Source organism: Pseudophryne corroboree, chromosome 6, assembly GCF_028390025.1.
Source record: "Pseudophryne corroboree isolate aPseCor3 chromosome 6, aPseCor3.hap2, whole genome shotgun sequence".
NCBI classification, from domain to species: Eukaryota; Metazoa; Chordata; class Amphibia; order Anura; family Myobatrachidae; genus Pseudophryne; species Pseudophryne corroboree.
Window position 1 is genome coordinate 535,509,187 of NC_086449.1, and position 14,621 is coordinate 535,523,807.

Consider the following 14,621-nt stretch of genomic DNA (forward strand, 5'->3'; position numbering starts at 1 on the left):
CCTAGGAACAGCAGACGTGTCGTCGGAAACAGCTGCGATTTTGGAATATTTAGAATCCACCCGTGCTGTCGTAGAACTACTTGAGATAGTGCTACTCCGACCTCCAACTGTTCTCTGGACCTTGCCCTTATCAGGCGATCGTCCATTTTCTTTGAAGAAGAATCATCATTTCGGCCATTACCTTGGTAAAGACCCGGGGTGCCGTGGACAATCCAAACGGCAGCGTCTGAAACTGATAGTGACAGTTCTGTACCACGAACCTGAGGTACCCTTGGTGAGAAGGGCAAATTGGGACATGGAGGTAAGCATCCCTGATGTCCAGGGACACCATATAGTCCCCTTCTTCCTGGTTCGCTATCACTGCTCTGAGTGACTCCATCTTGATTTGAACCTTTGTATGTAAGTGTTCAAATATTTCAGATTTAGAATAGGTCTCACCGAGCCATCTGGCTTCAGTACCACAATATAGTGTGGAATAATACCCCTTTCCTTGTTGTAGGAGGGGTACTTTGATTATCACCTGCTGGGAATACAGCTTGTGAATTGTTTCCAATACTGTCTCCCTGTCGGAGGGAGACGTTGGTAAAGCAAACTTCAGGAACCTGCGAGGGAGAGACGTCTCGAATTTCCAATCTGTACCCCTGGGATACTACTTGTAGGATCCAGGGGTCCACTTGCGAGTGAGCCCACTGCGTGCTGAAACTCTTGAGACGACCCCCCACCGCACCTGTTTGTACGGCCCCAGCGTCATGCTGAGGACTTGGCAGAAGCGGTGGAGGGCTTCTGTTCCTGGGAATGGGCTGCCTGCTGCAGTCTTCTTCCCTTTCCTCTATCCCTGGGCAGATATGACTGGCCTTCAGATATGGACATCGCACTTACTCTTGATGCCAGAGTGCAAATATCCCTCTGTGCATCTCGCATATATAGAAATGCATCCTTTAAATGCTCTATAGTCAATAAAATACTGTCCCTGTCAAGGGTATCAATATTTTCAGTCAGGAAATCCGACCAAGCCACCCCAGCGCTGCCCATCCAGGCTGAGGTGATCGCTGGTCGCAGTATAACACCAGTATGTGTGTATATACTGTTTAGGATATTTTCCAGCCTCCTATCAGTTGGCTCTTTGAGGGCGGCCGTATCTGGAGACGGTAACGCCACTTGTTTTGATAAGCGTGTGAGCGCCTTATCCACCCTAAGGGATGTTTCCCAACGCGCCATAACTTCTGGCGGGAAAGGGTATACCGCCAATAATTTTCTATCGGGGGAAACCCACGCATCATCACACACTTCATTTAATTTATCTGATTCAGGAAAAACTACAGGTAGTTTTTTCACACCCCACATAATACCCTTTTTTGTGGTACTTGTAGTATCAGAAATATGTAACACCTCCTTCATTGCCCTTAACATGTAACGTGTGGCCCTAAAGGAAAATACGTTTGTTTCTTCACCGTCGACACTGGAGTCAGTGTCCCTGTCTGTGTCTGTGTCGACCGACTGAGGTAAATGGGCGTTTTAAAGCCCCTGACGGTGTTTGAGACGCCTGGACAGGTACTAATTTGTTTGCCGGCCGTCTCATGTCGTCAACCGACCTTGCAGCGTGTTGACATTATCACGTAATTCCCTAAATACGCCATCCATTCCGGTGTCGACTCCCTAGAGAGTGACATCACCATTACAGGCAATTGCTCCGCCTCCTCACCAACATCGTCCTCATACATGTCGACACACACGTACCGACACCCAGCACACACACAGGGAATGCTCTGATAGAGGACAGGACCCCACTAGCCCTTTGTGGAGACAGAGGGAGAGTTTGCCAGCACACACCAAAACGCTATAATTATACAGGGACAACCTTTATATAAGTGTTTTCCCCTTATAGCATCTTAATATATAATCATATCGCCAAATAAGTGCCCCCCCTCTCTGTTTTAACCCTGTTTCTGTAGTGCAGTGCAGGGGAGAGCCTGGGAGCCTTCCCACCAGCAGTTCTGTGAGGGAAAATGGCGCTGTGTGCTGAGGAGAATAGGCCCCGCCCCCATTTCGGCTGGCTTCTTCTCCCGTTTTTCTGACAACCTGGCAGGGGTTAAATACATCCATATAGCCCCAGAGGCTATATGTGATGTATTTTTAGCCAGTATAGGTATTTTCATTGCTGCCCAGGGCGCCCCCCCCAGCGCCCTGCACCCTCAGTGACCGTTGGTGTGAAGTGTGCTGAGAGCAATGGCGCACAGCTGCAGTGCTGTGCGCTACCTCATGAAGACTGAGAAGTCTTCAGCCGCCGATTTCTGGACCTCTTCTCTCTTCAGCATCTGCAAGGGGGTCGGCGGCGCGGCTCCGGTGACCCATCCAGGCTGTACCTGTGATCGTCCCTCTGGAGCTAGTGTCCAGTAGCCTAAGAAGCCAATCCATCCTGCACGCAGGTGAGTTCACTTCTTCTCCCCTAAGTCCCTCGTTGCAGTGAGCCTGTTGCCAGCAGGACTCACTGAAAATAAAAAACCTAATAAAACTTTTACTCTAAGCAGCTCTTTAGGAGAGCCACCTAGATTGCACCCTTCTCGGCCGGGCACAAAAACCTAACTGAGGCTTGGAGGAGGGTCATAGGGGGAGGAGCCAGTGCACACCACCTGATCCTAAAGCTTTTACTTTTGTGCCCTGTCTCCTGCGGAGCCGCTATTCCCCATGGTCCTGACGGAGTCCCCAGCATCCACTTAGGACGTCAGAGAAATATAGCATTACGGTACAGTAGGCCACTGCTGTACCTACCTCTGTGTCGTCAAGTATACTATCCATCCATACCTGTGGCGCATTTCAGTTGTGCGCAGTATATATAGTAGTAGGCCATTGCTATTGATACTGGCATATAATTCCACACAGTTAAAAATGGAGAACAAAAATGTGGAGGTTAAAATAGGGAAAGATCAAGATCCACTTCCACCTCGTGCTGAAGCTGCTGCCACTAGTCATGGCCGAGACGATGAAATTCCATCAACGTCGCCTGCTAAGGCCGATGCCCAATGTCAAAGTAGAGAGCATGTAAAATCCAAAAAACAAAAGTTCAGTAAAATGACCCAAAAATCTAAATTTAAAGCGTCTGATGAGAAGCGTAAACTTGCCAATATGCCATTTACGACACGGAGTGGCAAGGAACGGCTGAGGCCCTGGCCTATGTTCATGGCTAGTGGTTCAGATTCACATGAGGATGGAAGCACTCATCCTCTCGCTAGAAAAATGAAAAGACTTAATCTGGCAAAAGCACAGCAAAGAACTGTGCGTTCTTCTAAATCACAAATCCCCAAGGAGAGTCCAATTGTGTTGGTTGCGATGCCTGACCTTCCCAACACTGGACGGGAAGAGCTTGCGCCTTCCACCATTTGCACGCCCCCTGCAAGTGCTGGAAGGAGCACCCGCAGTCCAGTTCCTGATAGTCAAATTGAAGATGTCACTGTTGAAGTACACCAGGATGAGGATATGGGTGTTGCTGGTGCTGGGGAGGAAATTGTCAAGGAGGATTCTGATGGTGAGGTGGTTTGTTTAAGTCAGGCACCCGGGGAGACACCTGTTGTCCGTGGGACGAATATGGCCATTGACATGCCTGGTCAAAATACAAAAAAAATCAGCTCTTCGGTGTGGAATTATTTCAACACAAATGCGGACAACAGGTGTCAAGCCGTGTGTTGCCTTTGTCAAGCTGTAATAAGTAGGGGTAAGGACGTTAACCACCTAGGAACATCCTCCCTTATACGTCACCTGGACCGCATTCATCAGAAGTCAGTGACAAGTTCAAAAACTTTGGGTGACAGTGGAAGGAGTCCACTGACAACTAAATCCCTTCCTCTTGTAACCAAGCTCCTGCAAACCACACCACCAACTCCCTCAGTGTCAATTTCCTCCTTACACAGGAAAGCCAATAGTCCTGCAGGCCATGTCACTGGCAAGTCTGACGAGTCCTCTCCTGCCTGGGATTCCTCCAATGCAACCTTGAGTGTAATGCCTACTGCTGCTGGCGCTGCTGTTGTTGCTGCTGGGAGTCGATCGTCATCCCAGAGGGGAAGTCGGAAGACCACTTGTACTACTTCCAGTAAGCAATTGACTGTCCAACAGTCCTTTGCGAGGAAGATGAAATATCACAGCAGTCATCCTGCTGCAAAGCGGATAACTCAGGCCTTGGCAGCCTGGGCAGTGAGAAACGTGGTTCCGGTATCCACCGTTAATTCAGAGGCAACTAGAGACTTGATTGAGGTACTGTGTCCCCGGTACCAAATACCATCTAGGTTCCATTTCTCTAGGCAGGCGATACCGAAAATGTACACAAACCTCAGAAAAAGAGTCACCAGTGTCCTAAAAAATGCAGTTGTACCCAATGTCCACTTAACCACGGACATGTGGACAAGTGGAGCAGGGCAGACTCAGGACTATATGACTGTGACAGCCCACTGGGTAGATGTATTGCCTCCCGCAGCAAGAACAGCAGCGGCGGCACCAGTAGCAGCATCTCGCAAACGCCAACTCGTTCCTAGGCAGGCTACGCTTTGTATCACCGCTTTCCAGAAGAGGCACACAGCTGACAACCTCTTACGGAAACTGAGGAACATCATCGCAGAATGGCTTACCCTAATTGGACTCTCCTGGGGATTTGTGACATTGGACAACGCCACCAATATTGTGCGTGCATTACATCTGGGCAAATTCCAGGACGTCCCATGTTTTGCACATACATTGAATTTGGTGGTGCAGAATTATTTAAAAAACGCCAGGGGCGTGCAAGAGATGCTGTCGGTGGCCCGAAGAATTGCGGGCCACTTTCGGCATTCAGCCACCGCGTGCCGAAGACTGGAGCACCACCAAACATTCCTGAACCTGCCCTGCCATCATCTGAAGCAAGAGGTGGTAACGAGGTGGAATTCAACCCTCTATATACTTCAGAGGATGGAGGAGCAGCAAAAGGCCATTCAAGCCTATACATCTGCCCACGATATAGGCAAAGGAGGGGGAATGCACCTGAATCAAGCACAGTGGAGAATGATTTCAACGTTGTGCAAGGTTCTGCAACCCTTTGAACTTGCCACACGTGAAGTCAGTTCAGACACTGCCAGCCTGAGTCAGGTCATTCCCCTCATCAGGCTTTTGCAGAAGAAGCTGGAGACATTGAAGGAGGAGCTAAAACAGAGCGATTCCGCTAGGCATGTGGGACTTGTGGATGGAGCCCTTAATTCGCTTAATTAGGATTCACGGGTGGTCAATCTGTTGAAATCAGAGCACTACATTTTGGCCACCGTGCTCGATCCTAGATTTAAAACCTACGTTGTATCTCTCTTTCCGGCAGACACAAGTCTGCAGAGGTTCAAAGACCTGCTGGTGAGAAAATTGTCAAGTCAAGCGGAATGTGACCCGTCAACATCTCCCTCTTCACATTCTCCCGCAACTGGGGGTGCAAGGAAAAGGCTAAGAATTCCGAGCCCACCCGCTGGCGGTGATGCAGGGCAGTCTGGAGCGAGTGCTGACATCTGGTCCGGACTGAAGGACTTGCCAACGATTACTGACATGTTGTCTACTGTCACTGCATATGATTCTCTCACCATTGAAAGAATGGTGGAGGATTATATGAGTGACCGCATCCAAGTAGGCACGTCAGACAGTCCGTACGTATACTTGCAGGAAAAAGAGGCAATTTGGAGGCCCTTGCACAAACTGGCTTTCTTCTACCTAAATTGCCCTCCCTCCAGTGTGTACTCCGAAAGAGTGTTTAGTGCAGCCGCTCACCTTGTCAGCAATCGGCGTACGAGGTTACTTCTAGAAAATGTGGAGAAGATGATGTTCATCAAAATGAATTATAATCAATTCCTCCGTGGAGACATTCACCAGCAATTGCCTCCAGAAAGTACACAGGGACCTGAGATGGTGGATTCCAGTGGGGACGAATTAATAATCTGTGAGGAGGGGGATGTACACAGTGAAAGGGGTGAGGAATCGGAGGATGATGATGAGATGGACATCTTGCCTCTGTAGAGCCAGTTTGTGCAAGGAGAGATTGATTGCTTCTTTTTTTGGTGGGGGCCCAAACCAACCAGTCATTTCAGTCACAGTTGTGTGGCAGACCCTGTCGCTGAAATGATGGGTTCGTTAAAGTGTGCATGTCCTGTTTATACAACATAAGGGTGGGTGGGAGGGCCCAAGGACAATTCCATCTTGCACCTCTTTTTTCTTTCATTTTTCTTTGCATCATGTGCTGTTTGGGGACAATTTTTTTGAAGTGCCATCCTGCCTGACACTGCAGTGCCACTCCTAGATGGGCCAGGTGTTTGTGTCGGCCACTTGGGTCGCTTAGCTTAGTCACACAGCGACCTTGGTGCGCCTCTTTTTTTCTTTGCACCATGTGCTGTTTGGGGACTATTTTTTTGAAGTGCCATCCTGCCTGACACTGCAGTGCCACTCCTAGATGGGCCAGCTGTTTGTGTCGGCCACTTGTGTCGCTTAGCTTAGTCACACAGCGACCTTGGTGCGCCTCTTTTTTTCTTTGCATCATGTGCTGTTTGGGGACTATTTTTTTGAAGTGCCATCCTGCCTGACACTGCAGTGCCACTCCTAGATGGGCCACGTGTTTGTGTCGGCCACTTGTGTCGCTTAGCTTAGTCACACAGCGACCTTGGTGTGCCTCTTTTTTTCTTTGCTTCATGTGCTGTTTGGGGACTATTTTTTGAAGTGCCATCCTGCCTGACACTGTAGTACCACTCCTAGATGGGCCAGGTGTTTGTGTCGGCCACTTGGGTCGCTTAGCTTAGTCACACAGCGACCTTGGTGTGCCTCTTTTTTTCTTTGCATCATGTGCTGTTTGGGGACTATTTTTTTGAAGTGCCATCCTGCCTGACACTGCAGTGCCACTCCTAGATGGGCCAGGTGTTTGTGTCGGCCACTTGTGTCGCTTAGCTTAGCCATCCAGCGACCTCGGTGCAAATTTTAGGACTAAAAATAATATTGTGAGGTGTTCAGAATAGACTGAAAATGAGTGTAAATTATGGTTATTAAGGTTAATAATACTAAGGGATAAAAATGACCCCCAAATTCTATGATTTAAGCTGTTTTTGAGGTTTTTTTGTAAAAAAACACCCGAATCCAAAACACACCCGAATCCGACAAAAAATTTTCAGGGAGGTTTTGCCAAAACGCGTCCGAATCCAAAACACGGCCGCGGAACCGAATCCAAAACCAAAACACAAAACCCATAAAATGTCCGGTGCACATCACTAATTTTGGATATCGGATTTTTCCGTATTTTGGAATAATTAGATACCATAATGAGATCTTATGATGATGGGACCTAAATCTAAGCACAGAATGCATTTATGTTACATATACACCCTAAACACACAGCCTGAAGGTAATTTTAGCCAATATTTTTTATAACTTTGTGCATTAAACAAAGTGTGTGTACATTCACACATTTCATTTATGTTTCATATACACCTTATACACACAGCCTGAAGGTCATTTAATACAATATTATTAATAACTTTGTATATTAAACAAAGTTTGTGTACATTGAGCCATCAAAAAACAAAGGTTTCACTTTCTGACTCTCACTCAAAAAAGTCTGTATTTCGGAATATTCCGTATTTCGGAATATTTGGATATGGGATACTCAACCTATATATATATTACAACTAAATATCATATAAGACAGGGCTGGCCAAACCGGTCCTCGAGATCTACCAACAGTTCACATTTTCCAGACTACCTAGCTGGTGCGCAGGTGTAGTCATTACTAATTAAGATGTGCTGCATTCATTCCTAACTGACAATTCTACAGATCTCCAGGAGGCCTGGAAAACATGCACTGTTGGTAGATCTCGAGGACCGGTTTGGCCAGCCCTGATATAAGAGATTTGGTAGCATAAATTTGGCCAAAGTTATGGACCTGCTCGCCATCATCCAGTTCACCTCATCGGGCAAGTCCTTAACGTTCTATGGGTTCACGTCTGGAGTGCAGGGCACCCCAAACATACTGGGAACAGTGGCAAGCAAAGCAGAGCAGAGCTGACCACTGTGCCTGAAGCATGGCAAGCAGAGTGGGCCTGTGAGGGTACACTTTTAATGTTCGGAGCAAGTGTAATGCAGACCCTCCAACATGACCCGCCCCACTAGGTACAAAATGCTCTGCTTCTGGACTTCCCTCTTAACTTATGATTTCCATCACCTGTGTTGAACTAGTTAAATGATAAGAAAGCTGTTTCTTCACAGGTGATGGCAATAATAAATTAAGAGGGAAGTCCAGAAACAGAGCATTTTGTACCTAGTGGGGCGGGTCATGTTGGAGGGTATGGTAATGATGTTCTGCAGCAGCTTAGTCCTGCTAACCCATGGGGCCCCATGTTCTCAACTTGAACAAAAATCTAGCAAGAACAGATCTTTCAAGTAATTTTGTGTACAAGAAATAACTGTGAGCAGATTGTTCAAGGTCTATGTCAAACAGGACATACTGTAAATATGGGAGGTCTGTGCTAGGTGGCACCAGAGGGCCCGGGCTCAGGCTGTGACAGAGGAGCGGCTCTGGAGTGTAAACATTGTCGTTGGTTTGAATGATCGAGAAGAAAAGATATTACTGCTCCCTCTGCCTGTGCCGCCGGTGCCAGCTGCTGCGGCCCAGTGTTGAGCAGCGCAAGAGAGAGGCCTGTGATCCAGCCGCCCGCAGCAGCAGCTTCAGTCTCCGCAGTGCGCACGCAGAGTTCGGCCACAGACATGTTCCGGAGGATCCTGCAGCTGGTGAGAGGCCGGCAGCAGCAGCACACATGATGAATGACACTGCCTGGGTGTGTGTGTGCGGGCAGTGTGCCCGGTAGTATAGGGTGTGTACAGCCGCCCGCTCCGGGTGTGTGCAGGAGGGTGTGTTGGGGCTTCTCTTGCCTCTTTGTGTTGTGGTCACACGATGGGCTTGCAGGCTGCCCCGGCCTCAGTGAGAGCTACATGATGGGGCAGTGTAGGCCCAGCTGTCCCCCCTGAGTGATGTGTGTGGTGGATTGTGTCTGCTCTTCATGCATGCAGAGCACGCACTTATAGGTTGTGATACATATTGTGCAATACTAGATCCTATTTAATAGATATCTTTTTTGCCACTAACTGAGCCCTGGATTGTTACTACGGGGCAATGCACCACATTTACAGTACATTGGTAGGTGGTTGTAAGATCTGTGGCATTCATGACTGGTTTTATACTGGCCCTTCATCTCTGTGGTGACTTTTAATAGCCATAATAATTGAAAGAGGTGTGTTCATTATTCCTTATAGTACATGTTTCCCCTATAAACAGTGTGGCTATCAGAGCTCCCTTATTATTCACATATTATTAGCAGGAATTTGATTATGTGTGAAAATCACTTCTATCAGATGACAAAGCACATACTATCAATTAGCTATGAATAAGGAATGTTATTATACAGCCTGATATTCCAATACTGTATGTGATAATATTTGGATGCAGATCAAGATTGTTTTAGAGGCCGTACAGGAATGCCGTCACAGTGTCGCCATTCATAATGTTGACACTAGAAGGTAGACAGTCATGCTGCTGACATGATTACAGTGTCGACATCATAAATGTGTACACCTGGAAAATGTCAACATTGATTGTCTACATTAGCATTAGGGATAGATTCCCAGTAAAAACACACTGTCGACACTTCAGAAATGTTGTGGTAAATACAATTGCCTTGCTGTTCTACTGTATGAGGTCGTGACTGTTTATTGGACATAAACCATGGGTTCTATAATGTAAGTACACTTTGCAGGCATGCTCATGCCCCTGGGCATCGAAATGTATCACAAATGTATTTGCTTAGCTGGCATATCGGTACTAAACTCAGTCCTAATCATATTTACTAATTAAAATGTGCGTATAGCTTTATTTTACTTTCTCTCCTCAGCATATACAGTAGCAGCACCTGCTGGGAATAACACTACAGTAAGTAGTGTGGTACTGTGCGGTTGATCATTTATGAAATATAGACACAAGTACAAGGCACAGTGTGAGGGCAATACCATTCCTAAACAGCACATTACATCGTCTTCAAAAGTTTTGCCTCACACCCCATAGAGGTGCTTAGTCAATTTGCGATGCCGAGGGTGCCATAACATACCCTCCAACAATTTACACATAAAAATCGGTACAAGTTCGAAAAGGGGTCATGGCCACGGGTAATGTGGCGTGGCCATGCCCCTTTTCCTATACTTTCAATGGAAGTTTGGAGAGCCAAAAATCGGTACACACCATAAAAAAAGGTACTGTACCTGCCAACAAGGTACAGTTGGAGGGTATGCCATAACCAACATGTTCACAGCCAAGCGACACATTGCAAATAATTGAGTGTCGTTTTCCCCCCAACCCCCCATATTCTTTGAAAGACAAATGGTTTTTATCTGCCACAGCACACTTTTAAAAGCATTGCCTTTCATTGTTCGGTAGCCAGTTTTGAGATTGGCTTTATCCATGTGTGGTTACATTTATATCTGTGACAAGCAACCTAAAACATTTCAGTGATCCTTTAAAATTCAGAAGGGCACACATTAACCTTAAGGTCAGTAATAAGTTAAAATAGAAATGTTTAATAAAAGAATAACACTTCAGACATTTTTAAAAAGTATTACAAAAATGACATTAAAGGTGCATACACCCTAGGCGATAATACTAAACAACGTCACTCATTTTGTCCTTCCTGAGCTACATCCTTTACTATATTGGCCAGTGTGTATGCTGGCGAGCGATGCACGGCCCCGCGTGTCGTTAACGTCCAAAAGCTGCATGCACGGCCCAGCCACAGGATTACGTCACTGAGCGATATGGTTGTCATATCACTCAGTGTGTACACACTGCCGCCGACCGCCCTGGCAGGGAAGGGAACACACTAGGCGACGTCACTCAAAGAGCACATCTCACCACCTTAAGGCAGGAATGAGCTAGTGTCTGCAAGTGACGGCATGGTGTGCAGCTGATTTTACTGTATTTGATTGTAATTACAGCTAATCTTACACAATGGGTTATGGAATCTATTGCTTCACACTGTGTGAGGTCACACTGAACTCTGTAAAGCTGCATTGGAGTCAGTGTCAGCTCCACCATTAGGCAGCTTCGGGCAGCCGAGATCTGGTGGCGCCATTGAGTTTGCCTGTTACAAAATTAGCTTGGATTTAATGATGCAGGCAGCTGTGGAACTTATAAGATGTCACCTCTGTGCTTTGACCTGAGAGGCTGGGAAGTGGGTATCGTTGGTGGTTGGGGGCAGTAGGCTGAAGTTCTGCCTAGGGTGCTGAGAAACATTTGTCCCTTATGGTGTGGATACCTTTCAGTGATCTACCTCCAGTCACCACATTGCGGTTGCCTCTGCCAGTACAAATAGCAAAAAGAGGAGAGCGTTGTCAGCATTAACTGAGAACTGGTTGGCAGATTCAAGCTCTGTATAGTGAGCTCTGTGCTAAATGGACAGGAGACATTCTGATCTTTTTTAAGAGTTCACCTAACTGTGTGAATAGCATGGGGAGGATGGATTTCCCACAACTGTCAGCAGTCTCATGTTATGTCATACTGTCAACACTGCAGGCCCAGCTGTTGGCGTCTTGTATCAGTGAGGGGAGGGTCTGTGGGGGAACCCAACAGCTGGGTACAAGCAAGTGGGGGTAGTGAGGTGGGCTGTTGGGAGCATGCTTAGGAGGCCTTGTAACAAAAAAAATATAACATATAGACAACTGGTCTTTCATAAGAACTAAAAACAGTATTTATTATTTGTTCTTCCAAATCGGCAGAAGTGAATCTTTGTTTGATCTCCTGAATGATGCAGTGTATAGTTTCAAGCCTGGCCATCCTGACGTGCCTGCTAATGAGCTTGTCTGTTCCCAGCATGTTCCTTGTCCTGGTTGTTACATTACATTCTCCACAAGGAATATATTGGACATCTACACTATTTCCGTTCTCAGTACTGCTATCCTTGTTACTTTGTTTCCGATTTCTTCCAGGTTTTTGACACTCTTACTGTACATGCTTTGCATATCAAAAATGGTTGATTGTGAAAGACACTTTAACTGTACTGAATCAATAGTTAAATCCTTATGTGAAGTGTACAACACTAGATAATGATGATGATAATAATAATAATAATAATGCAGATATGCATATCTTACACTACATTATAGTGAATAAAAACCTGTCTTCTCTTTCATGTAAATATAGAAAATCATGGCTCTGCAGAGTAACCCATGGCAATATGCTTTGTCAGATGTGTATAGAAATGTAAAATAAAAGTAAATCCTGTCCCTGGGCAAATATCTAGACCAGTGGTTCCCAAACTGTGAGGCATATGTATTAAGCCTGGAGAAGTGTGATAGATAGGAGCTGATTGGTTGGTGCGTTATCACCTTCCACTTATTACTTCTTTATCACTTCTCCATGCTTAATACACCTGCCCCTGTGTGCCTAAGCACCCTGGGGTTCCACGAAGCTCTTGCAGGAGTACATTGGATTGATGGTCCAGGCCCATATGAAATTATGGTCAAAGTGATAGGGAAAACCAGTGCTAGTGGCTGCTAATCATAAAACGTGTACAATCAGAAGCACAACTGTAAACAACCACATACCTGAACCTAAAGCTGGGCATACACTATAAAATCATCTGCCTGGTCTGGCTGGTTGGAATAAAGATCTGGTAATGGATGAAAGCAAATGACAATCGACCATTTGCTCCCAAACACTGGGCGCTGTGTTTCAAGAAAGTTTGAACACAACTGATCTAGACTCGTGTAGAAATAGGAATTCTGCTTTGTGATATAGATTTAATTATGGACAAAGGGGGTTATACAGAGTAGTTGTCAAACCAAAAAAGTACACTGATGGGCAAAACCATGTTGCACTACACAACGTGTAGAGAAACTTAGATTTGGCTGGGGTGTGTTCTAACTGAAATCTAAATTGCAGTGTAAAAATAAAGCAGCCAGTATTTACCCTGCGCAGAAACAATATAACCCACCCAAATCTAACTCTCTCTGCAAATGTTATATCTGCCCCACCTGCAGTGCAACATGGTTTTGCCCATTCCTGTACTCTTTTGGTTTGCTAGCAACCCTGAATAAGGCCCAAGATTCTGTCCCCTGTTCCCAGGGTGCATTCTATCTGCAGTGATCAGTCACCACAGAAGAACCACACCTGTTGGCTGCCCTGTGTTGTATGACTAACATGTGGACTTTGGATAGTTCTGGATTCAGGTATATAGTATTCATGATTTCATGTGCTGACTGGCTGCTGAACTCTGACCAACCTTTAATTTAGCAAGACATTTCATCCTATTTCTATTGCAAAATCAAATTGCACTTCTTTGAGTTGGAATTAGATCATCAGTGTATGAGTCTATCGGTCTTGTATTATAGCACGAGTCAGGAATAATAAACAATGGGTTTAGAATACCTAAAGGGCCACTAAACCTAAAACTCAAATTATCTTTCATATAGAAGTAATTTATACCTGTTACAGCTAAATTTGAAAAAGTCCTATACTTTGGAAATAGTGTATGAGGACACAGCTGTATGCCAAACAGCTTTTCTCGGTGCGGCAGGCCCCGTGTGACTCTGCTTGCACTAAATGTCGTCTTTCATCTTTTTTGCATTTTTCTTGCTTGAATGTGCGTCTTGATTGCAATTATACCACTGAGAGACTCTCTTTCCATGCATATGTATGTGGGGAGTCTGAAGGGTATGCGGTTAGCATACTGCTCGCTGGGATCCTGACGGGGGCACCATACCGATTCTGGTATACCAGCGGGGTAGGAGATTACTCCTCTGTGGGTGTCCATGACACCTATAGAGGGAGAATAGAACCTGTGGCGAGTGTAGCACGCCACCGAGCCCGCAAGGGGCTTTGTTGCGCTCGCCCCCTGCCGTCATTCGGTAACACATACCGAACCCATCTGAAGAACACAGACACCAAGAATAAACTGAGGGAGGTTGAAGATTTGCCTATAATAGAGTCTAGTCTTCTTCTACACATGCCGTTCTGTCTACGTAAATTAGTAGACCAATATTTCTGGCACAATTTCTCCCAAAACCAAATTAATCTGGACCCATTTGCAGCTTTTTCTCGAACGTCCTAGAGGATACTGGGGACTCCATAAGGACCATGGGGAATAGACGGGCTCCGCAGGAGATAGGGCACTTTAAGAAAGCTTTGGATTCTGGGTGTGCACTGGCTCCTCCCTCTATGTCCCTCCTCCAGACCTCAGTTTTACACTGTGCCCAGAGGATGAAGGGAGCACTGCAGGGAGCTCTCTTGAGTTCTTTGCTACAGAAAGCATTTTTGTATGGATTTTTACTTTTTCACAGGGAGCACTGCTGGCAACAGGCTCCCTGCATCGAGAGACTGAGGAGAGAGGGACAGACCTACTTAACTGATGGGATCTGCTTCCTCGGCTACTGGACACCATTAGCTTCAGAGGGGGTGAACACAGGTTCGTCCTGGGCGTCCACCCACGGAGCCACGCCGCCGTTCTCAGAGAGCCAGAAGAACAGAAGCAAGAAGACGTCTCAGGCGGCAGAAGCCTTCAGCTTCACAGAGGTAACGCACAGCACTGCAGCTGTGCGTCATTGCT

The 14,621-nt window shown here is 46.3% G+C and overlaps 1 protein-coding gene across 3 annotated transcripts in view; it reads left to right on the forward strand.

Moving 5' to 3' along the window:
- The first annotated feature begins 8,439 nt into the window (after window positions 1-8,439).
- Window positions 8,440-14,621, forward strand: part of EEA1 (early endosome antigen 1) — a 328,705-nt gene continuing 322,523 nt past the window's right edge. Inside the window, exon 1 of one of the 3 annotated variants that reach the window (XM_063927628.1) lies at window positions 8,440-8,763. In XM_063927628.1, the coding sequence (XP_063783698.1) occupies window positions 8,740-8,763 (24 nt within the window). In that variant the 5' untranslated portion in view covers window positions 8,440-8,739. The remainder of the gene's footprint in view (window positions 8,764-14,621) is intronic. The other 2 variants (XM_063927626.1, XM_063927625.1) reach the window with 2 other exon arrangements.